We start from the raw sequence: 25,118 nt of genomic DNA, 5'->3' as shown, positions 1-25,118 counted from the left end.
TCCTTATGTAATTAACACTACTCGCACATTGATAGATAGAAGCATTTGACCTTAGAATCAAAAGTAAAAATGTCTTATGGTATCATATCTTTCTTTCTACAGTCCAAAACGTAAATCACATAGCCCAGACTTTTATAAATACCAACAAGTGGCTCTTTCTGATCCCATCAAAAATTGAAAAATGAAAGACAGTGGGTTTAAAAGCTGAATGTTTTATGCTCTTAACACGATGAAAGCAATGGAAATAGGATTTGCATTAATATTGGTCATTAAGACATGACTACCATCCTTGCTCAATTATAAGATTAGTTTGTTTTGTTTTTTGAGGAAAAAAAAATTCTTAAAAAACAACCTTATCTTATAACAAAACCTGTCTTTTATTCAGACCTTATACCCGTACTGCCGATCCGCCAACTACTATAGACCCCCCTGGACACATATGCTTGTATGCATTCAAAGACTCTGAACAGCAAGGCAATATGCAGACACGTGTAGGCACAGGTCAAAATGAGTTAGGCAACTGTCAAGTAGGTATACAAGATTTTGTACACATGAAATATGGATTACATTACCACCCCCACACTGTTGTACATAAATGTGTGTATGAGCGAGTGGCAGAGCGCAAGTGTGCATATGACGAGGAGGAAGAAGATGATGATGATGATGATATTCAAATCGTCATCCTATCAGTAAAGAAAAATAACAAAATACTGCTGTTTTTAGAACACGTTTTGATGTTGTACTTTGCAGAGAATCTGTTAAGCGTCAGTGTCATAATTTTAAAAAACGTGGCAAAAGATGGTTTTGATTTTTTCTCCCATAGGGTTGTCTTATATCCAGGCCACCCCCCCCCATAAGATCCAAAGTTTGGGGGTTATCTTATAATTAAGCAATTAGAGTAATTCATGCTGACCCAAACCACAATATCCCATTAGACTAACATCACAAAATAAATGAGGCATATGTCTCAATAAAATCTCATTATTACATTCTGTGCCAGCAGATTCTGCAGCCTTATTATAATATAATATCAGACAGCTTTCTGGTTTCTGCAAGGTAACAATATTTACACACCGTTCACCCAGCTGTCTGCTTTGCAGGAGATGTACAAATGCATCTGGTACTTCATAGTGTGCATGTGCAGAAAGAACTCCTGCTGAATTCAATGGGAATGCTTTACTAGCAGGGATTGGCTGCATTAAGGCTGGTACATATTATCTCTATACACGCGGGGGGAAAGTCAACTGCACCCAATTAAGAACTAAATTCAATAGGAAAACCGTAAAATCAAAAAGCTGTAGAAATACATACTTACCGCCAACACTGGCTGGTAGTTTTAGGTTCTTAAGCTACAGCAATCAAGAATACGTAAGAATGTAGTAAGAGTACAGTGATATTACCACATGTGGTTATTGTGATTTTAGGACTAATTAAGTCATTGTTTTACTGACCCATTCTAGCAGCTTTAATATATACTTGTTCAACCGTAATTTGCCTCGTTTTAATTCACTGTAGCCTCATACATTCAGAACAAAACGGGGCAAATTTATACTTTGCGAATACAGACAACAGACCATCTAATCTGAATATTTTGGGAAAAAAAATAAACACATTTTGCGGTTTTAAGCATCACTTCTGCACAACTAAAGCTGCTGAAGAAAACGACCTCAAAATTGGTTTTCTTCTCATTTTAATACGCACACAATTTCCATCTGCTTTGGAAAATAACAGAAGCTAATGTAAGTTGCATACCACCGTTTCAAGCTATAAAATAGCAGCCGGAGAAATCAAAACCACCAAGGATATTTCACCAGGGTCATTCTGCCTCTTCGTGACGCCCTTTCACCGCCAATCTCTTCCATAGTTCCAGGCAAAAGACTAGGTGCGATTTTTATACACAGCTAGCAACATTGCTGTGGATTTCTCACATTGGACAGAATAATATGCCCTTCATCACTAAGCGCTTAAAAACAGAAACAGACAAGCCTTTGAGTCTACTTAGAGTTTGCATGTATTCAATAGTGTCACACAGGTATTTTCTTGATAAAGGAAAGCATGTCAACTCTCCTTAGTAGAACATCGACAAACAACCCCTCCGACCATTACCTAAGATTACCGGTCAAACTCAACAAAAGAGGCACACACCACTAATACGGCAGATTGTGGACCAAACCACCACTGTAAAGCAAAACTGTGCCTTTTTTGTTCACTTGCCAGTGGCATTAACAAGAATACTCACCTACCCACAACACTCTGGTATCCTTCTGCATTTTTCCTCGCTACCTGGCATACTTCCAGAACTTGGAAAAACGCAGAGCTAACATTCCACACAACTTAATGGGTCGCAAAGTGCAGACTTATTTTTGGCAACACAAGGCACCAAGAAAGTGTTGTCCAACATTGCATATGGAAGTCATGCAGGACATGACCGGAGATCTGTGGTCAGGCTAGAAGTAGTGATGCTGGACAGGGCCGGCCGGACAATGGAGCCGAGTGGGGCAACTGCTCCAGGCGGCACTTTTGAAGGGGCGGCACTTTGCCTTTTTCTTTTTATTTATTTATTTTTTTAAGCGGAGAGAGGGGCGCAGAGTGGTTTTCGCTTATCAAGTTGTCAGTACCCTGCGCCCCTCTCTCTCTCCTCCTGCAAGCCCTCTAGCGCCGGAAATGACGTCATCTTCTGGCGCTCAGCATTACAAGCCGGCACCGAGACCCAGCAGGGAGACTTGCCGCAGGACTGCTGAAAGGCAAGTACAAGGGGGGGCGGCAGGGAGGGAGAGGAAGGGTAGATGATGGGGGGGTGGCATTTTAAACTTCACCCCAGGCGGCATTTTGTCTTGGGCCGGCCCTGATGATGGAGCACTGTGAAGACTAAGAAGACAGCAAGTTGTGCACCCAGAAGGAAACAAGAACACCCATGGAAAACTACAGGTACATTTCCCAACACACTGCTTCAACCAACACTAGCTAGCTAAGGTACACAACAGCCTAGACAGCTATAGCACCACGGCAAAACTTAAAACCTGGAAGTTCCCCTTTAAGAATAAGTTAATGCATACCTACGAGGCCCATTCTTTTGTAGTTAAGCTAGTGTACAACGCAAATAACAGAGCTTCACTCAAGCTTAACTGTTATACACCGGATCCTGGTTAGTCTTGCACACCTGTCCTTCACAGTGTAGAAACCTCATTTGGCGTTAACAGAACTACAATTGTAAGAGGAATGACGAACTCCTTTGTGGGTTTTTTTTCCTGTTATACAAAACTACAAGTATTACGTCTGCTAGTAATGAAACAAGGAAAGGGATTAGGAATGAATCTGTGAAGAGGGGTTTACTAAATCAAGGGCTGAGTTGCTAAACACATACAAGATTCCACATTGATACATTTGGCATGTTTAAATGTCACTTACGGAAATGAGTGACTGTCCAGTACTTAACAAGAAGAACATTTTCACTCTTTCCAAGAAACACATTTGCAAGAATGATGTAAATATCATATTGTCCAATTCATTTGTTATAACATTGGTAGTTTAATCATGGACAATTTAAGAAAGGTTATTTTAGAAAAATAAATATTTTAATTATTTTATTAAGTATTAAATGTAGTGTTGGATACAGTGTTGTAATTTAAAACCAAACATAAATGGGTTTTATTTAAATAAACTGTTCTCTACAGACATGGTAGCTATTATAGACAGTCATGTTCATATGTGGTAACATTTTCTATACAAGCACCACACCGAGCTGATACTGTATGTACAGTGCTAATTAAGTCATTTTCCCCACAGACTTCTAGTAGCCCATGTCCCACTGGGTGATAAAGAATGATACACTCAAGGGTGTACAATGCCAGGCATCAAGGGCCACAAACAGGGCAGAAATTCTGTGTTTTAAACCGAGATGTCTGAGCCCAACCCGGGATCCGCGCAATTTACCACAAGGCAGCTTGATGAGGACTTGTGAGTGGCACAACACTGCCAGCCTAAGTGATGACTTGAATACAAAACAAATCCGAATGATATTCCTTTAGACACAACATACAAATGGTTAGCACCTAGAGCATTAATAAAAATCAACTAGTACTGTTTACAGTTAGTATGTAGTGGCCTTCAGCAGTTGTCTGACCATTTTTTTGTTTGTTGGTTTTTTCAGACAGGTCCTATAGTGCTACAGGTCAGTCTCCAAATACAGTAACCAACATGGGTCTACCAGGCCATCTTCAACAAATAGCTATAACAATAACCCATTTCTAGAAATGGGAAGGTCCGGGGAAAAATGGAAAAACTGGAGGGAAAAAAACCAAACAGGTTTTTCCCCCAAAGGTATTTTTTGTTTTTTTGGAAAAATTGAAACAGAACGGAATGGGGAATACCTTCTTTTACAATGATAAATAATATGTTTATGACAAGGCATTCAGACTATATTACATGAAGATATTTATGAAAAATGCAAAGTGTCCATATCCGACTGGCACAAATCATGCCAATTAACTTTCCCATTTGTAATTGGTGCTAAGGTGCAAATCTGATTGGGCGATTGTGATTGCTCTCCTCGTCCAATTCATGAAGGAGGATTAGAGGAGATTTTTTATTTTTTTGCGTTGATGGTTTCTTCATTTATTTTGTTGCATTTGAAGGACAGGAGGGGGGGTTACCTGTTCTCATGTATAGCTGAAGTGTTCTTTAGGTATACCAACCTTGTTGTCCCATTTGCAACAAAAAATAGTATTAAAAAGCAAATTTAGTTTATTATTTACTGAATAAGCTGTACTTTTATTGCAAGCATGATACTTTTATATACACTGCATTTCATGTCCCCAGTGTAACAAAATAATTTTAAAATTTATAAAACTAGTCCACTCTGCCTTTTTGTTTCAATTTGTCTGAAAATTTCCATTTTGTTTCTGGAAAAAAAAACAGTTTTGTTTCTGTTTTTTTCCATGACTTCAAGATTTCCGGAAATTTTACATCTCTACCCATTCCTCAAAGAAGTCAGATAAGTAAAGCTGGGTCCAATGTGTTGCAAAGCGACGTGTTATTATGGTAATAAGGCAGCACATACTTTCAGTGTATGCTGGGGTGAACAAGTACAACAGTTTTCCATTCTGAAAACGTTGAGGACACTCAAGTGCTATAACTTGAGATTCAATATAAAAATTAAAGTTATCCACAAATGTGCGAGTGACCACAGCAGGCAAGAATGAAACTGCATATTTGTACACGTTTTCTAGAACAATGGATTTATAAAAAAATTGTTATATTTACCTTAAAGTTGCTGGTACAAGTTCCTGTATCTTTCAACATGGCTGGCTGGGTACTGCATGCCCGCTCACCCACACTGCCTTCTGCCTTCTAGTCTAGAACGCCCCAAGTAAAACATTCTGTGACTTAGCAGAGAGGATTGTGGGGGTGCGCACTGCCCACCCAGCAGCCATATTAACAATTAATATAATGGAGAAAAACTTATAGATTCAAAAACTGCCACCATAAAGTGATGGGAGAAAGCATAGTAAGGGCACTTTAAAGAATAGATTTAAAAAAAATGCCCCCATAACATTTATGTCCCAAGATCAGACTAAAAACTAATCCAAATAGGAAACAAAAAAGCCAAATGAACATTGGTCGTAAGCCACATTTTAATTTCTACAAACACAATTTTACTACTCGTGAAATTTTCCATACTATTCCTTATAAAAAAAGAAATGAGAGTTCATTGCAGACATCATAAAAAGTTGCATTTAGTAAAAATGTAAATGTGCTATCCATTGAGCCACATTTGTCTGTCTGCGTGCCACCAAAGACACATTGAACATACTGTACATAGGATAGGCGTATAAAAAAGACCAAATAAAGTTTGAGGTCCTTACAGCACAATCAGTTGACTAGATGGGCAGAATGATTGTATGATGTCAAATTCTATGTTTCTGTGTGTGTTGACGCATGCAGAAATGACACAATCTTTATATAATTCATATAAACTTCATAAGGAATGATAAAATTGCCTTAATTAGGTACACTATGAAAATCTACACCAACTTTTAGTCCTTGCTACAGGAATTTTCACGTTTAATACAGTGCACAGTAAGAAAGTGCCTATCGTGCACTGAGGAGCACAGGTTCATGTCCTTCCAACCCTATGATGGGCTTTAAAGCCGTGTCTAAAACAACAGGCCATAAGTAAATAACACCACCCGTATAATCAAAAAGCAACATAGTTTGCGCCTTTGTGTGCGTCTCAGATGCACATTTATACACATTTATTGTGTCTACCAGGTCTGTTACAGTGTAAAATATAAACACTAGTCCATGGGAACCGCAGCCCCCAACAATATTTTTTCTAGCATCTAATAATTAATAAGCTATGGACATGGAAGTATTTTTTGCTGGTGAATTGTAAATATATTACACACACACTTGATACAAAATACGCACAAAGGCAAGCAAAAAAGGTATATCTCATAATACACACAGATAGGAAAATCACTATTTTAAAAAAAAAATATATATTTTCAAAATAAAATTAAAGAAAAACCCACAGTGGTCCTTTTACATCTACTCTACGCATTCCACGTACATACATTAACACGTTACACGTATATCTATAGTAAACAGGCAGCTGATACATTACGCCCTATAGGTTATCATAATAGGGCACAGATTACATTTATAAACGTCCATACTGTGATTCCCAGACAGAAAGACGGACAGACAGCTAGACAGAAAGACGGACAGACAGCTAGACAGAAAGACGGACAGACAGCTAGACAGAAAGACGGACAGACAGCTAGACAGAAAGACGGACAGACAGCTAGACAGAAAGACGGACAGAGTACAAACACACGCCTTCATAAAGTACAGTGAATGGGAGACACGGCTGGACTCACCGCGACGTCGGAGGCTCCAAACACTTATAGAAGGTGTTACACATACATAGAACCCTCCTTGGTCTACAGTCTCTTTTCCTCTAACCGTCTCCACTTCCTTCCGGGTATAAGCTCGGGTTGTTGCCGCCACCGTCGTCGTCGCCGCCGCCCCCTCTAAGCAACCAGCGGTGCGTGAGAGAGGAAGAGAGCAAACACCAAGAAAAAAAGAGAAGGCGGAGGTTGTAGTTGCGGACAAGCTGTAACCTAAAGGCTTTTTTTGTTTTTGTTAACGCTCAATAAAGTTTAACCAAAAGAAAAAAAATACACGGTATAGGGGTACGAGCACTATGCAAAGGGCAGCCAATCTCTGTCGTCGCCTACCGTCACAGGACAAGCCGACACCCTGTGATCTTTGCACTTTAGTTGATCCAGAGTTGCGAAACATTTATTTTAAATAAAACTTTATCAAAGGCATCAGCGTCGGTAGCCATATTTAATGTGGGCAAGGGTTTTCTTTCGTTCGATACGAACAACGACAGATTATTAAAAGATTTTATTTTTTGCTTGTAATAGATTTTTCGTCAATAGCGAAAAAGCCTCTTGCTCTCTCTTAGATTTATTTAGCCACATGCTGCACTTAAAGTGCTCACGATTAAAAAGTTCTTTAGTCGCACAGAGTAATAACGAAGTGGCCATTTTGTCGAAGACCTAGGTTTACTACTTGGTTCCGTTGTCTGACGCCATCAAAATGAGTTGGTGTTATTTAGCTGTAGTGTCGTGTCTTTTGTAAATAGAACTCTGCCTTATAAGGATGGTGCGAAAAACCCAAAACTTTAAACAGGGATATTTTTGACACATCGATAAATAGTGGTTCCCACATAAACGGCTATCGTCAATGTTTTCTGCATTGCACCTGAAGACGTGCATCGGGCAGTCTTATCAAGCGTAGATGATGTGGCGTCACAGCGTTCCTTTGGTCTCCCCCGGGACTTTCTTTTTACGTCATCCCTGAACGATGATTCAGACCTCAGCCTCCCGCGAATCTTAAAAACCGTTGATGAGTCAGTGTGTGAATCATTTTGGCGCCACGTCACAAATTATCGTTTAAATTTTGTTTTTGTCAGTTAATACTTCATTTTGTTTTTCACGAGTGGGTGTGTAGAATTAAAATAATAATAATAATAATAAAAACTGCCATCTGTCGTTACGAAAGCGCAAACATTCTAAATGCCTGCATTTGTGATCCAAATTCCTCTTTCTTATTGTGCCGATGTAACTGATTTGTAGACTCATACTCCTCTACAAATCCTAAAAGTCGCTTTAGACTGTGTCCTTAAAACAGCAGGAGTGGGATTATAAAACGTAACGAACAAATTATGCTTTCAAACGGGATGTATGATCAGAGGGTCCCGGATTTCTGATATGAAAACGAATTGGACAGAGTGTAATACAAAAATGTGTATAATATATATATATATATATATATATATATATATATATATATATATATACACGCGTTTGAGACAAGATCATGGGCTGGTTTTTGCCCTGGCTGGCCCAGACAGCTTTAAAATCAATTAAGGACTGTGTTAATTGTACAGGAACACAGATCTCCATCGTAGCTGAGCACCTAGCATGGCTCTACAGCTAAGGCCTGTAAGCTGGCTAATGCAATAGGAATATAAAAATCACAGGAGTACAAACTGTTTATATGCATTATACCTGTATTCTTCTGCAGTATTTGTATAGTGTAGGCTCTTACACGTGCACACATGCATTAAGGTAACCAGAAAAGCACTTCTAAAATCTCAAACTTCATAAAGCTGTGGGTAAAGTGCTGCATACGGTTTTTAGTTGTCACAAATGTTATAAAGGTTAACAAAGCTGAATCTGCGCTGACTCCTAGTGGATGTTTATGAGAGCATCGATGGAAGCCAATGGCTTATTAAGGAGTCTTTACAGCAGGAAAAACAGACAGTCCAGATGAGATAAATAGTTCTTATCTGCTGTGAAATTCTATGTTTCTATAGAATAAGTTCTTGTCTGTGTGTGACTACCAGAGGTCTACAACCTTTCATCTTTGCAGTATGCACAAATCTCTTAATGTTACTTGCACTTTGCATCATTAGTTATGTTTTGACTCTTCACAATCACTTGGAAGCAAAGTGATCAATATAACCATGCTTTGTCCTAGCGCCTACACTCTAGGCCTAATTTCATGTAAAGTTAATATAGGAGCCCATTTTACACGGACTTCAATTAATTTTACGGAATGGTAATCATTGGAGTTAGAAAATGAGACACCATCTCAATTTCCTCATTCTGTTGGCTGCCCTTACGGTAAACAGGAAGCACAGTAGAACGCCCTCATATTTGATTGATCCTATTGGGTGTCTCTACTTCTAAATTTCACTCGGAACACAAAGCTTCCTGATTTCAGTAGTGGCAACCCATGGGAGGAGGAATATGTGACAAAAGTCTAATTTTCTAACTCCAGATTCTTAAGATGCATAAAAAGTACCGTATTTGCTCGATTATAAGACGACCCTGATTATAAGACGACCCCCCAAAATCTGAATATTAACTTAGGAAAAAAAGAAAAAGCCTGAATATAAGACGACCCTAAAGGAAAAAGTTTTACCAGTAAATGTTAATTCATGTAAACTATTTTTTTAATAAAAGCTATGATTGAGAAAAATATTTTTTTTTTTGTTTTTATTTCTTGTATTTTCCAACCTGTCCCCCAGTTACGCACATCTGCCCCCAGGCTTGCCACACCAATATGGCACTGTGGCCCATGATATGCCTTTTAACCCTCTATATGCCACTGTGCCCCATGGTATGCCTTTTGACCCCCTATGTGCCACTCTGCCTCCAGAAATGCCTTATACCCCTATATCCCATTCTGGCATTTAGGGGGTTAAAATGCATATTATGGGGCAGAGTGGCATATAGGGAGGTACAAGGCATTCCAGGAGGCAGAGTGGCATTAAGGGAGTTAAAAGGCATTGTATAGAGCACTCTGCCTCCAGAAATGCCTTATACCCCTATATGCCACTCTGCCATATAGGGGGTTAAAAGGCATATTATGGGGCAGAGTGGCATATAGGGAGGTATAAGGCATTTCAGGAGGCAGAGTGCACTATTAAATGCCCCCTTAACGCCACTCTGCCTCCTGAAATGCCTTATACCTCCCTATATGCCACTCTGCCCCATAATATGCCTTTTAACCCCCTAAGTGCCAGAGTGGCATATAGGGGTATAAGGCATTCCAGAAATGCCCTACACACACACACACACACACACACTTACTTACTTACTTACCGGTGCTTCCAATTTCCTGCTGTATTGCCGGGGCAGCGGGTTGACGTTTGTATGCGTCCGTCGCAAATACCTTCCCCGGCTGTCAGAGATCAGAGTTCCCCGCACCGGGAAGGTATTTGCGACGGACGCATACAAACCCCCGCTGCCAACTTCACCTCCGGAAGCACCGGTAAGTGTGTGTGTGTGTATGGGGGGGCGTTAAATTGGGGGGGGGCAACGACAGGAGGATCCAGGTCCCCTGCAGCGGTGCGGGGGATCTGGATCTTAGTCTCCTAATCAGACCTCTATTTGAGGTCTGATTAGAAGACGACCCCGATTATAAGACGAGGGGTATTTTTCAGAGCATTTGCTCTGAAAAAAACCTCGTCTTATAATCGAGCAAATACGGTATTGTGGTCTGCGCGTAGCAACAAAAGAAGGACCAATGTTCCACGTGCAGAACAGCCAAATTGACAATACATAAATATATACTTCCCCACACTTAAAGCAGCTTCCACAAACACTCTTCCTTAACCCCTTCAGGACCGGGATTTTGATACTAACGTGTCGCTAAAGGACCAGAGCCGTTTTTGTGTTTTTGCCATGTCTTTCTTCAACTGTAATTTCTCTCTTATCAATTGGTGCACCCACACAAATCATATATTGTTTTTTTCAGCACAAGTAGGGCTTTCATTTGAAACCATATTAAGCTGGGTAGTACATTGTTTTGTTTGAAATAAACTGGAAAAAGTGGGGAAAAAATGAAAAAAAAGCATTTTTTTACAGTTTTGTATACATACAAATTGTACACACATTGAACCAATGGGAAAAAATTATCCCAAATATATTCATTAAGTTGTCCTGATTTGGAAACCACCCAACATGGCCAGGATTTTTATCTATTTTGACCAGTATAGGGCAAATATTGCAAGGCATGCATCACGTTTTTGAAATGTAATTTTTTTCAAATTTGGCATGGTAGTCTAATAACTGCAATAGTTGTCACAGATACTGATTATCCCCCCAAAATTATATGTTTATGAACAGTAGATAAGTCAAGGTGTACAACTAGGGTCATTTTGACACTTTTCAAATAGGGATTTTATCGCCAATTGCTGCCAAATTTTGAGGTATTTTTATATTTTTTTGGTTTTTTTGCATATGTTGAAATGTTGCTTTAGATTTTATATTATATTTTGTATAGAATATGTGCAACTGCAGAACAAAACACCAAATTGTGTTCACCAACATCCCCCGGTTCCAACAAGGCCTCACATGCATGGTTCATGCATTTTTTGAGGAAGCTATGAGGGCAAAACTGGAACATGCGCATTTTCCTTTTCAAATTTGGAATTTTCAGAAATTGGTTTGCTGAGCCCATATCCCATTTGGGACATTTTGGAAGCCCCCCACTGTAAATTACCCCATAAAAGTATATATTTATGAACAGTAGACGAGTCAAGGTGTTCAACTAGGGTAGTTTTGACAGTTTTCAGCCAGCCATTTCTTCACTGATGTCTGCCAAACTTCACAGGGAAATTATTTGATTGCATTTTTAACGCATACATTTCAATGTTGCACTGAATTTCTTGCACAGCATACGTGCAACAGTGGAAGAAAACACCACATTTTGTTCACCAAGATCCCCTGATTCCAACAAGGCCTCATATGCATGGTTCATGCATTTTTTGAGGAAGCTATGAGGGCAAAACTGGAACATGTGCATTTACATTTTTTAAAATATTTTTTTTTATCAGATTACTTGTTAGTGACAGGTTTAGGCCGCTGACATCAATCAGGGAGACCGATCAATAATCAGCGACTTAAAATGTCACCGACAAGTGATCAGGTAATAATTATGATTTTTTAATTTATTAATAATTTGTGTTTTTTCATAATTAACCTAGATGACCCCTCTCTCTTTGTAGAGCAGGGTCATCCATGGGCTGCCATAATGATCCGATCACTCCTATTGGCTAGGAGCGATCTGATCAGCCCAGCCCAGCATTTGACCTGGAAGCACCCTGGACTTTCAGGTCAGTGCTGTTATTTTTTTTTATTATTATTATTTTATTAATTATTTATTTATTTTTTAATTTTTTTTATTTTTCTTTATTATTATTATTTTTTAATTTTTTTTAACTCTTTCAATGCTGATGCTCCATTGAAGCACAGCATTGACTGATATTTAGTCCCCACAAGCTTGTGGGGACTAATATTAACCCCTGCAATGCTGCAATAGGGGGGTCATACACAATCGCAGCATTGAAGGGGTTAATTGAGGAAGAGGGGGGGTAGGGGTTAACTGAGCAAGGGAGGGGGTGGGGGGGCTGGTCTCCACACTCATGTGGAGACCAAAGAACCCTGTCTCCCTGTCCCTGAAGCTGCCTCTGGCAGCTGGGACACAATCTCCAATAGACTGGAGATTGTAGGGGAGGAGTCTCTCTGATCAGTCCTACAGGACTGATCAGAAGACTTCTGGGGGGTCGTTTTTGCTGTTGCTGGTCTGCCTGGGCTTCCAGGCAGACCACCAGCAGCAGAGCCCCCTACAAAACGGCAATTAACCCCTTCAATGCCGCGATCGCGGCATTGAATGCCGCGATCGCGGCATTGAAGGGGTTAACGCTGCACTGACGCTCTCATGGAGCGATCAGGCAGCAGGGGGGTGTTGGATCAGGTCCCCACACTTGTGTGGGGACCCATTCAACACCCCCCCCCCTTCCCTGAAGCTGCCTGTGGCAGCTGAAACCGCGATTGCAGATTTTTCTGCAATCGCTGTTTCTGCCTACAAAATCACTCCGTGGGAGTGATCGTAGGCTTGGGGGCGGGTTTAGACAGGCTGTGCTGTCTGCCCAGGAGTCCTGGGCAGACGGCAGCAGCAGCTCCTCCACGATCACCGCGATTGTGGTGATGTGGGGGCGTTTTTTGGAGGAGACGTACCTGGTACGTCCCGGTCTACCGGTGACTGTTAACCAGGAAGTACCAGGTACGTCCCGGTACGGAAGGGGTTAAAGTGTAAACGAAATCCAACAGCAAATAGTGGAGCACATATACATGGGGGAACAAAAAAGAAAATACTAAAATAAACAATATATTAAATGGGGTGTAAGATCCACTCACAAATGGGCTGGATATATGAGGCTCATCAAACGGACTCTGAATACACTTGGTGTACAATAAGTCTTGAAAGCTGTAAAACCAAGGAGAACCAAGATGGTGCAATATCTTTAAGCCGCAAAACGAATAAATAAAAGTTGCACTTACAAAGATGAAGTAGCACAACTCAAAGAGTGATGTGCAAAAGCCAAATCAATTGGATACTCCGGTAGACAGCTATAAACTTCCAACTTTATTGGTCTCGACGCGTTTCGCCGATAGCACGTCGGCTTCTTCAGGAGACAATAAACAAATAATAAAATCAAACTCAAATAAAATCAAATCAAATTAAAATTAAAATAGGTTCAATCATATGCGTGTAAATCCAGTTAATTTTGTTGGGTTGTTGGCACAACTCCTTGACAAATATTTACATGGTGGATGTATACCTTTTTCCAGTGTCATTGTGCACCTCCTCCTTCACAGATCTAGTTTTTATTGTTAGTGTCACATTCTGAAAAAGTTTTATTTTTGTGACACCTCTATAAATCACAGCAAAAAAGCATTGTTTTTAATTTTTATAATGCATTATATGAAATGGTCAAACTAGTGGTATCTAAAGAAAGCCCCCTTTTGTCCTGAAAAAAAACAACCAATATATAAATTGCGTAGGTAAAATAAACGAAGAAAACTACAGCTAAATATAAACACAGCAGAAATATTAATATACAGTCCGGTCACCAAGGGATTGAAGGATAAGCAAATCCACCATGAATGCTGCTCCCAGACTTACCTTCCTCTCCGATCACTTTACTAACACCTCTCCCATCTGTCAGTCTCTTCACTGGCTGCCTATGCGTTTCAGAAATAATTTCAGAATGCTTACTTTCAAAGCTCATCATAGGGGTTCTCCTACTTACATCTCCTCACTCATTTCTAAATATACTTTTAACCGGTATCTCTGCTAATCCAATGATCCCTGTCTGCCCTCGCCTTTGATTTCTAGCTCTCATGCATGCGTGCAAGGTTTCTCAAGAGCTGCCCCTAACCTCTCGAATGCCCCCCCCTCTTTCCCTTCCCCCTCTTTCCCTTCCCCCTTTCCCCTTCATCCTTCAAAAAAATCCATTAAGACTCACTTTTTAAGGATGCCTACAAACTTACACTTTAACACTTCCTCCCATATTCCTTTAGCTCACCTTTCCTGGTCCCTCTATTGTATGGTTGGTCCATCCCCAAGAATGGCCCTTTTACCTCTCATATAAAACACCCAAACTCCCTCTAGATTGGTAGGCCCTCCTCACCTGTTTTTTCTGTATGTCATCTTGTTATATCATATACTATTTGTCTACCCTTTTTTACAGGGCTGCGGAATCTGATGGCGCTGTATAAAACAATAAATAATAATAAAAATATACAATATTTATGGTTGTCAAAACACACACCTATTCATCTTATTTGCCAGTGTATGCAAAATTCAATTATTCCAGTCTTAAATGTCAGATATAGCAGCTCCAATAATATTGTGGTTTAAAACATTTTTTAAACTCTGCTTCATTGCTGCAAGAAAGCAACAACTTATCTAAAGAAACTTATAATGAAATGAAATAATTTTTTGTTTTGGGTAAATTGCCATTATTTTAATAAAGATAATAAACCTACATTTTGCAATCATTTTGGTATTCATGTAGATAGCTGCAAATGTGCTTTTTGTTATAATGTTCGTTAAAAACTAAAATAAATACTGCATAATAATCGCTTTCACCTTTTCTAGTGCGGTTACTGCATAAAATACCTTGATAAAGCTTTGCTGTAGTCTAACATAATTAAGATGATTCCTACTATTACCTATTAAAATAATATTTTATATGAGGCAGCTATATTTCACTTGACATTGATAAGCAAATTATCCACATGTCAATTATTTAAGCTGAAACAATAAGTCTTATATATTACACTATAACTATACAGCAAATATTTATTGTATTTTTTATATGGCTCTTTAGAAATACACATACCTTCATTTATTGATTGATTTTTGCTACATTTAATGTATCTCCAGCCCCTAACACTAATCATTGACTCCACTATTCAAACTGTTGGGGTTAAATCTTACATACCTTAGCCCTTTAGTGACTATTCCCACCCTCCCCCATCTATGAATTAATTGGCCCATATGAAGGACTAGATAAATTATAAATGTGTACCAGGTGTTAAGGAAGTGGTGGAAAGTTAGTTGTGCTTTTGAATGTAACTAGGTGAGTGGGGGTTTGTTTCATTTGAATTTATGTATTATAGGCAGATTGTGCTATGTGTATGTATGTATATATATATATATATATATATATATATATATATATATATATATATATATATATATTGTGGCTTTGAGTTTCAATCAAAATTGTTTCCAGGATTAGTAATTTTGTTGTGTGTTTTTTTTTTTTTTTATAAATTCAGCTGTAAGTACAGCATCTTTGTATAGGGCTAGTCTTTAAATTTAACATGGCATGTTTGCCAGTACATTGAGTATGGTGGTTTATTAATTTGACTTATTTTATTTAGCAGTGTTTATATTTTTGACAGATTAACTGTTAATGGTATACATATTAACTAATGGGTTAAAAGGGTCATGTGCCTTTCACCAGGTGCACATATATTCTGGTTCAAGGACCAGTCTGTGCATTGCAAAGTTACTTTGTTGAAGTCCTGTAATGTGTTCATGTTCCAGATTTCACTTTAAAGGCTTGGTGAGCTTCCTATTTAGGGTACTTTTTATAACCTGACATTGGTGGTGTTTGATTTATTGATTTCATTTTGTTCTAGTAAGCAGTTGAAACATGGGTATGTCCACTATCTGTCTTCAAAAAAACAAACAAACCAGGCTGTATGGTTAAACTTGTTTATAACAAGTCAAATTTCTGGCTGTATTCTGCACCTTTCTTTTTCAGAAAATATGTCCCCTTTAGTGTGATATGAACTGAGTCATTCTCAATCTGTGATGTGGTGTAATATGGAACGAGGCTTTGGTGGTAGAAGTGATGTCCTGTATTTTTAAAATGGAGGCCCATGTGGTAGTTGTTCTATTGCCAGTTTTCCTTTTGGTTAGTCGACACACAGATGTGGTAAAAAGTCACCCCATAGCACTCAATTATTTTCTTAGTATAAGCACTACTTTTTGTCAGCTACCCAAAATGTGTGGGCATAAGCGGCATGGAAATGTTGATCACATTAGTGTTGTCTCTTGGAACTGATTTTACTATACACTAGAAAGACTCCTCCTTTAGTGAACTTCTCTTGCTAGGCGAGCTCAGCTGACCCTGTACATGGCTTGCCATAGGGAATTTTGAGGCCCAGTACAGATATCCATGGGCTCCTCATCAGCATTGCAACTCTTCTGTACAGATATCCATGGGCTCCTCATCAGCATTGCAACTCTTCCCCGTGTTCTGAAGCAGTTTCTTTCCCAGTTCTTACTTCAATTTTCTTGTCCCGTTAGTGTTTCTGCCTCTCCTCCCTGTGAGGGGGTGCCCACACAGCTCTGCTTTCCTCCCCTGCCATTGTCTGTACCTCTGCCTCCCGTATGTTTATACCAGTCTGTCCCCCTGTGTCCATCCTTGTGCCAATACCTCCCCATCGCTCCTCTGTGCCTACCTTTCATGCTTGCTGCAGCCCAGTGTGCGGGAGGTGACGCATGGGATGTCTCAAGCATTACCTTGTGATGGCCGCATGTGCGACAAGCGTGAAAGGTAGGGACAGTGAAGGTATTGTCTAGATGCAGAAGTGGTGACCTATACCGGCTACACTGGTCGCCTAATGGCCTTGAGTAGATTTGCCTAATGACCATTTTGGGCCTGCTCTTGATTGCCTAATCCTCTGCAGATTGTCATAAGGCGCTAACCTTTTTATGTAGTAAATGTTTCCTGCACCATCTGTAACTTACCCAACTAGAATACACTTAGTCAGATACAATAATAAAATATTTTCCTTTTAGCCTGGAAAATGAATACTACTGCACCTCCCCCAGACAATGGACAATATCCTCCATCTCAACAAAGACCATTTTTTTATGCACAGCCAACAGCACAACTACCTTTCCCAAATCCTTGGTACCTGGGCCAGCTGTATAATCCATACTGTGTTCCTGGACCAGGTAAGTGTTTAAACTTGTTACAGTTTTTAATTTTAGTCTAAAGGAACGGGACCATGATTATCAATCTTTATCAAATTTTATTTATAAAGCTGTTGGGTGCTTATGAACTATACAACAGGGTTTGTTTACTAGTTGTTTTGTGTTAATCTTGTTAATCCCCCCCACCCCTTTTTTTGAATCTTTCAGGTTTCAGAGGAGGAAATCCCTATTTTCCTTTCTATTCTGTTGCACTCCATGAGTACCCTGGATACTATGTTCCCCCACATCAAATGAATACTAGAATGAACAGAAGACCTCATTTTAATCCCCATCCACCTTCACCTATGTTTTACCATGCTACACGGCTCAGGCACTTTAGCAGTCCTGGGAGAAGAACTGAAACAAAAGAAACCCAGACTGACCTAAGGCAACCAGAATACATGCCCACAAAGCACCTTGGTACAGAGAGTAAAGGCTGTGATGGAGGAAATGGGGAATGCCATTCTTCTGGCATAAGCTGCCCAGAGAATGAAAGTAACTTGGAGACTGTAGACCTGTCAATGTCACCTGCAACAGCAATGCAGGAAAGGGATTTTCATAAAAATGCGTGCAACACATCCCAATACCGAAACATGCCTCCAGGAAGCTATGCATATGAGAAAGAGGAGGTAAGAATAGAGTATGGTAGTGGTTCCCCTGCTGCCATACAGATGTGGAAATCGTATAAAGAAACTATACCGATATATGATGTGGCAGTAGTTAAAGAAATACCAGACAGTGTAGTGCAGCGTGATCTTTATTGTGAGGGGGTGTTGTATGGTCCACGTGCAGAAGGAGAGGAGCTTGCAGTGCAAAGTGTTGCCTTCTCCAATAAAGATGAGTGTAAAACTTCCCTTCCCCCAAATCTCTGTCTTGATGCTGTACAGGAAACTGAAACCCAGACCACCAATGCGCAAACCAGAGAGTCCAAGATTGAAGCAAACAAACTAAGCAAACAAAATCACAAATCAAAATCTTCAGAAGGAGACCCTCCATCTGTACTCTTGGAACATATGAACCCAAACTATGGTGACCCAAAAAACGGGGCTCAAGAAGACAAAGGAAATGGCAGCACTGATGCAAAAAGCAATAGAGAACATTTAAAACCAAAGATGGGGTCTGAAAGTAAAACTCAGAGTCAATCTGGATGTGATGGAGAGTTAAAGTTAGATGGTAAAAGTAATATGTGGACAGAGGACACCCTGGAGAAAATTGTACCTCCATCTTGGCTTTCCTGTTTTGACAATATAGAAACAAACTACGACTATGATCTTTATATGTCTCAAAGGAAGCAAAAACGTCCAAGTATCCTGAGTATAACTTCAGAGGAACTCTCTTCAAGGGATGAAGGGTCCTCGTTGGATAACAGTTCTGTAGCATACTTGGTACCTGGCTATATGCTTGGTAAGGGTTTGTATGCGTCTCGAAAAAGTGCAGAATCCACAGAGAGAGAGAAAATTAAAAGTGGTGGCTCGCTGAAGGAAGATGAAATAATCGTAAGGCAGGCCAGAAACCAATATGACCACGACAAAGGCGTTCCTGCAGTAAAAGGCAAAAGTGTGTCACGGAGGGCTCGGAAAATTGGAGTTCCTGTGAGAGGATTGAGCAAAAGGAAGACTTTTTCCGTAAAGAAGAAGTTGAGGAAAAGCCAGTCATTGTCTGAACCGGAGGATTCGGAAGAATACTGGGTAATGGAGGAAGAAAACTTGCAAAATTGTGAAGAAGAGACTGAAGAAAGTGATGAAGATGAATATTACTTTCAAGGAAATATACCACTTGGGCAGCTAGACCTTGGCAAAGGTAGTTTCTTTAAGCAGATAGCTCAGAAACGAATACTCTGGAAACCCCCAAAAGGCACAATTCCAGCCCAGCTTATTAGTTGGCCTGTCAGAGAGAAGTTGAAAGTGAAGAAAAGGGATCCTTATGAGGCACTGGGACAGGTCCACCAACTAAAAGGGCATGATATTGGTGACTATGCCAGCTATGAAAAGAAACCAGTCGCAAAGCTAGAGAGAGGCTACAAAGAGATGTCTGAACAGAAGAGATCTCTACAGAAGTCGCTGGGTGGTAAGTTGATTAGTGAAGGTTCTTCTGCATGTGGTCTTACAAACCTTCTTCCTTATGCAGCTAAGTCTTTAGATTACAGAAGAAATGAAGGCAGATGCCAGTGGCATTTCCTTCTGGCAAGTAAAATAAACTGACTTGTTGCTAAAAGGCAGTAAAGTGTGTGTACACATTGTACATAAACAGTGATATTTCTCGACTGAATTTCTGTAACATGGATACTCACTTGTATGTAGAAGAGCTGTACAAGAATATTTTTATATGTGGTGTTCTTATCCCTCACAACTATAACTCAGCTTATATGGATTGATGGCCTACTCTGCCCATATGGATCCCATCACAGTTTTCCTTTGTTTAAGATATAACTTTAAGTTAAAAGGGAAACTGCAGGTATCTACTATTCGAATATAATCTGCTTCATCTAGGAAAACAACAAAAGAGAACCACTGGGGGAACTGTTGAAGAGTACTGGGTTGGAAGAGGTGCTAAACCCAAATTCCCCGAACCTGCATATTATTTGCAAGATCCAGCCAAAATCAAAGAGCAAGGTAGGATGTAATGGAAGTTGATGAAAGTTTAGAATTCAACAGGCTAGAACGGTCACAAATGGTTAATATGCAGCTGCATGAAAATGTGGTATAAAACTTTTTTTTATGAATTGTAGCAATTTTCTAAGCAGATTTTAGTTTGTAGAAATAGATATGTTGGACATTCTGCATAACTTTTTTTTTTTTTTGGAGGGGGTGTATGTGGCCTTACTGACATGCATTGAAATGCCACATGGGGAGAGAACCCAACTTTCTGTCCAATGGTAATTTAACTCGCTTTCCCATATGCTAACTTGTAGGCAAGCCTCCAAAAAAGAAGGGAGCGTGCAAGTCTTCTAAAAGAAAACAAAATAGAACTGATACAGAAGAAATAGAAGCATGGGAGGTTCCCAGATCACTCTTGTACAAAGGTATGTCCATATGGAATGGGGTTGAGTGATCTTTGTAATGCCAGATTGACAACAGGGTTTAATTGAACATGAAATGCACACTGGTCAGTGGAAGCATAGTGTAATATGGTTGCTTTTCTGTCTCTTCTGAAACAAATTTAGGGGAGAAAAATTACTTATTTGTCAATTTTTGATTCAGTATAGACTATTGTGAGATATTTAAAGTACACTTTGGGGTCTACTTGCTAACAGAGATTTGGTTACCACTCTTTATCTCAGCTAGTCATTATAAAAGCCCAACACTGCAAGAAGGGCTGAAATGGCCCTGCATTATGAATCTTTTATGGGTAAGGAGACTTCAATGAAATTTTATTGGTTTAACTACACAGGGCCGACCTAAGCTGTTTTGGCAGCAGAAGCTTATTAAGGATGGGCTTTTGAGATATGTAGTGGAGACCTAGGCTTTGCAAGAGAAGTTATGGTGTCAAACTCTTACCAACTCTACCATTAGTGAATAAACCCCTTTTATCTCCCCACAACCACCTTACACTACCGTAAAATAATTCAACCCTGCTGCCTTGACCCTGGATACAAAATGTTACGGAGATAAATTGTCTTTACCACATGGCAAAAGGGACCTTTGTTCAGTCTGAGTTGTACTGCTAGGCAGGCAGGCAGTGGGGATTATGGGACAAGTGGGAAGGTCCGAGAGATTCTCTGACCAGCCCCCCGGACAGTGACATTTACTGAATACCTATGTCTATGCATGGATTGTATGTATCGCTTACACTAAATAGAGCCCTAGGTAAACATGTAATGCTACCCAAATGGCTAGATCTGCATGAACCCAACAAGCATTTCAAATAAATCAGTCCGTTTTAACTTTCATACAAAATGCCATGTGTTGGCTTTATGTAACTTGAATATATTTTTGTTTACAGGCTATGGCTTAAGGAAAGGAGGCACCAAGAAAAAATAGAGCAGCTGCTAATTAAATGTAAAAAAAAAAATGTATTTATTTCTTAAATTTTGTGTGTGATTTAAATATTTTTTCCAAGAAGCATTTTACTCCTGACAAGGAGTCCTACTTACCCACTAACTTTTTTGAAAACCTGTGGTTTACTTTGTGCACCAGAAGGGAAATAGAGGCAAAACGTACAGGCACTATGAAGTTACTCAACTGAATAAAGAGACTAATATGTGAAAGCTGAAGAAAATGAGATTTTTGAACTGGCACACAATATAAAAAAAACACTAATTGTATATAGCACAAATTGCACAAAATCAGCATTAAATAAAGGTTAATCTAATTGCATGTGTGTGGACTTCAATGTTTCCGAACGTATGTGGGTTTTTTATTAATAGAAATCCACAAGGATATATTAAGCACCTGTTATATCACAACTGAAATCGAATGCTTCCACCCCCTGATGTCATGGCACATGCTTCCTAAATGCTGCAATATTTTATTGTACAACATTGGAACATGCATCATGTGATTTATACAACAGGGAGAATCCATGGATTTTGCTGTCAGTCCCCCAATACTGAAAATGCTATATTGTGCTTGGTTTTTGGAGTTTTTTTTGTTTTTTTTTTCAACGAATGCTTGTCATGAGTCACAAAACCAGTCACTGACAATTGTCATTGCAGTTTAAATGTAGTTAAGCTTGTGTATGAAACAAAAAAAAATGTTTCGTTAAAAGGAAACATCAGCCACCATTTGCAGCTTTAATGTGTGTGATAACGGAGTGTCTTTAAAATTTAACCCCCCCCCTTTTACAAATGCATAGGGGGATTCATGTCTCTTGCCTAATGGCATGCCTAGTATACTCTCTGCCAGCCAGCGCTGAAGCTCCAGGAGGGTCTAATGACGCCACATGCACATAAGTGGGTATGAAAGATATGTCCACAGAGGGGATGAGCCCTGCAGCATCTACTTGAGGGATTAAATGTATGGTGTCCCCCAGGCTATTTTCAGTGTAAGGAACAAATCGTCAATGCTACGTTTGTTTTTTTTTTTTTTTTTTTCTCTCCAGCCCTCTATTTACTCCTAAACTAAAGTTGCATTTGTAGCCAGTGCAGATGGAAACATAATATATAGATATTTTTAGTCATTTCAACCTCTTAGAATTCTATTTTACGTATCGGGACATAATCTGATGAACCAATGCCATCGTACTACGCTGTATCATAAGTTATTCAACAAAAATAAAGCCAAGATGGAGAAGCCATGTCTGAAAAACTAAGTACACTACAATAGCTTGTAGAACCACATTTAGCAGTAATAACTTAAAGTAGTAATTTTCTGTCATGTTGTAGAAAATTTTGGCCTACTCTTCATACCAGTTCAGTTAGCTTTGCAGGCATTTGTTTATGCTCTCTTAAGGTCCCGCCACAGCATTTCAATCAGGGCCATGTCTGGAATTTGACTGGCCCATTGCAAAACCTTATTTAGTTTCTTATTCTGCCATTCTGTTGTAGATTTGCTGGTGTGATTGGGACCATTCTCATTTTGCATGTCCCAATTTAGGCCAAGGTTTAGCTGTTGGACAGATGGCCTCACATTTGATTCTAGAATACTTTGGTATATGAGCCCGCATCCTATTGCCTCCACCACTGTGATTGACAGTTGGTAGGAGGTGCTTGTGCTGATATGCTGTGTTTCTGTTTTTGCCAAATGTGGTGCTATGGATCATGGCCAAACATCTTCACTTTGGTCTTGTCTGGCCAAGTCTTGTGATCATTTTTTCCTGTCATCCAGTGGCAGTACAAGTGGGTAGTAATCTTCCTCGGGACAAGTAGAATCTAAAGTGAATAAATAGTTAAAATGTACGCAGCCCCTCCTCCTTACCCATAAAAACCGGCACCTCTCCAAAGATGGCAGTTTTTTTCTTGTCCCTTTCAGGGACGGACGGTAGAATCTTCAGTTCCGGACGGACTTGCTGGTGAGGCGCACGGGTTGCTGCCTGGGGGTCCCTCTTCCTCCGATTGCTCCCCGGGTGGTGAGCAGAGAGAGGCTTTTCCTTCCGTAGCGGTTCGCGTTACGGAAGATGACTGTGATGCATCCTTTTGTATTTGGATGCGGGAGCATGCGCATTACTGTGGAACGCACGCCCGGGTGTCGTTGCGTTCCACTGAAGATCCGATCGCGCTACTGAGCATGCGCGAATCGGATCTTCCGGAGGGCGGCATTTTTGAATGCTATAAAAAGCGCTTTTTCCTGTCTGACTGCAGGGGCATTGCCAGTACAGGATTACCGTGTCACCAACCCCCCCACACGGTTCAGAGGAGTTTAGGGTAAGATTTTTTTATCTTGGCTCTATACTTTCTCTGCCCTCGGATATAAAAAAAAAAAAAAAAAAAAATATATATATATTTTTTTAACCTCTGTTTTCTCTTATCAGATGTCTAGCCCGGTTCCTACCGACATTCCGGAGAAAGATAAAAGGCCACCAGCTCCCAGGAAAGCTACTTCTAAATCCAAGCATATGGCTTGTTCAGAGTGTGCTACTCCTCTCCCGGATGGTTGTCGTAAGAAATTGTGTAATTCATGCTCAGCGGAACAACTTGCTACTGAAAAGCAAAAAGATTTGCATTCCTTCCTGGGTTGGTTCCAGGAGAACTTGGCCCAGACCTTTGAAGCTTTTCAACTTTCTGCTGCTCATTCCCAGGAAAAAAGGAAGGAAAGTTCGCATAAGCGCAAGAGGTCCAGATCATCATCTAGATCAGACCTTTCCTCCGGTGAAATCTCTCACTCATCTCTTTCTACTTCAAGTGATAGTTCAGAAGATGAGGTTTTTTTCCCTCCTCAGGAGCTTCGTAAGTTTTTTAAGGAGGTTTCACGTCTGTTGCTAGAGGAAGATTCAGAGAAGGTTAAAGGTTTTCCGGTTCTTCCGAAATTAACAGAGCTTATGGAAAGAGAATGGAAGCACCCGGGTAAAAGAGCCTTTATTTCAAAACAGTTCAGACAACTGTTTAAACTGCAAGGGGAAGACACGTGGGATGATCCCCCTAAAGTGGACTTCCAAATTGCACAACTTTCCAAAAAGACGACCATTCCAATCGGAGGGGTGTCAGGTCTTAAAGACCCCATGGATAGAAGGGCAGAAACTTCGTGCAGGCGCATATTTCAGGCTGCAGGTTCGCAGTGCAAGGCTACGATGGCCAGCGCGGCGGTGGCTAGAGCCCAGAATATTTGGATTCACGCCTTGGGAGAATGTCTCTCCGATGACTCAGATTCTGAGATTTCCAGACTCCTTAATAGGTTGAAGCTTTCCAATAGTTTTTTGTTGGATTCATCACAAGAATCTCTTAAATTATCGGCCAGAACTATGGGATTGTCCTCAGTGGCACGAAGAGCCCTGTGGTTACGATCCTGGACAGCGGATTCAGCATCCAAGGCCTCTTTATGTGATTTACCTTTTGAGAGGAAGAAGCTGTTTGGAGCTCCGCTAGAAGACCTGATCAGACAGATGTCGGATACCAAACGAGCTCTCCCTCAAGATAGAAGGCCCAAATGGAATCGTAAATACCCTTATCGGAATGCCAGACCGTTCCAGTCTTCCCGCTCTCAGAATTTTCGTCGTCCCTACGGAGATAGGAAATTCCAAGAACGTCCTGGTAAGCAAGAAAAGAGGAAGTTCTGACAGAGTAGGAGGAAGATTGCTATGGTTCAGAGACGCCTGGG

General features: G+C 40.1%; 1 protein-coding gene across 1 annotated transcript; it reads left to right on the top strand.

The window, feature by feature from the left end:
• Positions 1-17,258: 17,258 nt before the first annotated feature.
• LOC128497525 (uncharacterized) lies at positions 17,259-21,730 on the top strand. Its single transcript, XM_053467630.1, has 5 exons — positions 17,259-17,409; positions 17,596-19,494; positions 19,917-20,039; positions 20,339-20,449; positions 21,370-21,730. The coding sequence occupies exons 1-5, from the start codon at positions 17,259-17,261 to the stop codon at positions 21,405-21,407; spliced, it is 2,322 nt and encodes a 773-aa protein (XP_053323605.1). The 3' UTR covers positions 21,408-21,730.
• Positions 21,731-25,118: the final 3,388 nt, after the last annotated feature.

Source organism: Spea bombifrons, chromosome 5 (genome assembly GCF_027358695.1).
Source record: "Spea bombifrons isolate aSpeBom1 chromosome 5, aSpeBom1.2.pri, whole genome shotgun sequence".
NCBI classification, from domain to species: Eukaryota; Metazoa; Chordata; class Amphibia; order Anura; family Pelobatidae; genus Spea; species Spea bombifrons.
The sequence above is the reverse complement of the archived record's forward strand: the minus strand, read 5'-3'. Positions and strand labels throughout refer to the sequence as shown.

Coding starts and splice junctions, on each gene's coding strand:
- LOC128497525 (XM_053467630.1), top strand. CDS start 17,259: ATGAATACTACTGCACCTCCCCCAGACAATGGACAATATCCTCCATCT. Junction 19,495..19,916: donor TCTACAGAAGTCGCTGGGTG/GTAAGTTGATTA, acceptor TGCTTCATCTAG/GAAAACAACAAAAGAGAACC. Junction 20,450..21,369: donor CAGATCACTCTTGTACAAAG/GTATGTCCATAT, acceptor TTTTGTTTACAG/GCTATGGCTTAAGGAAAGGA.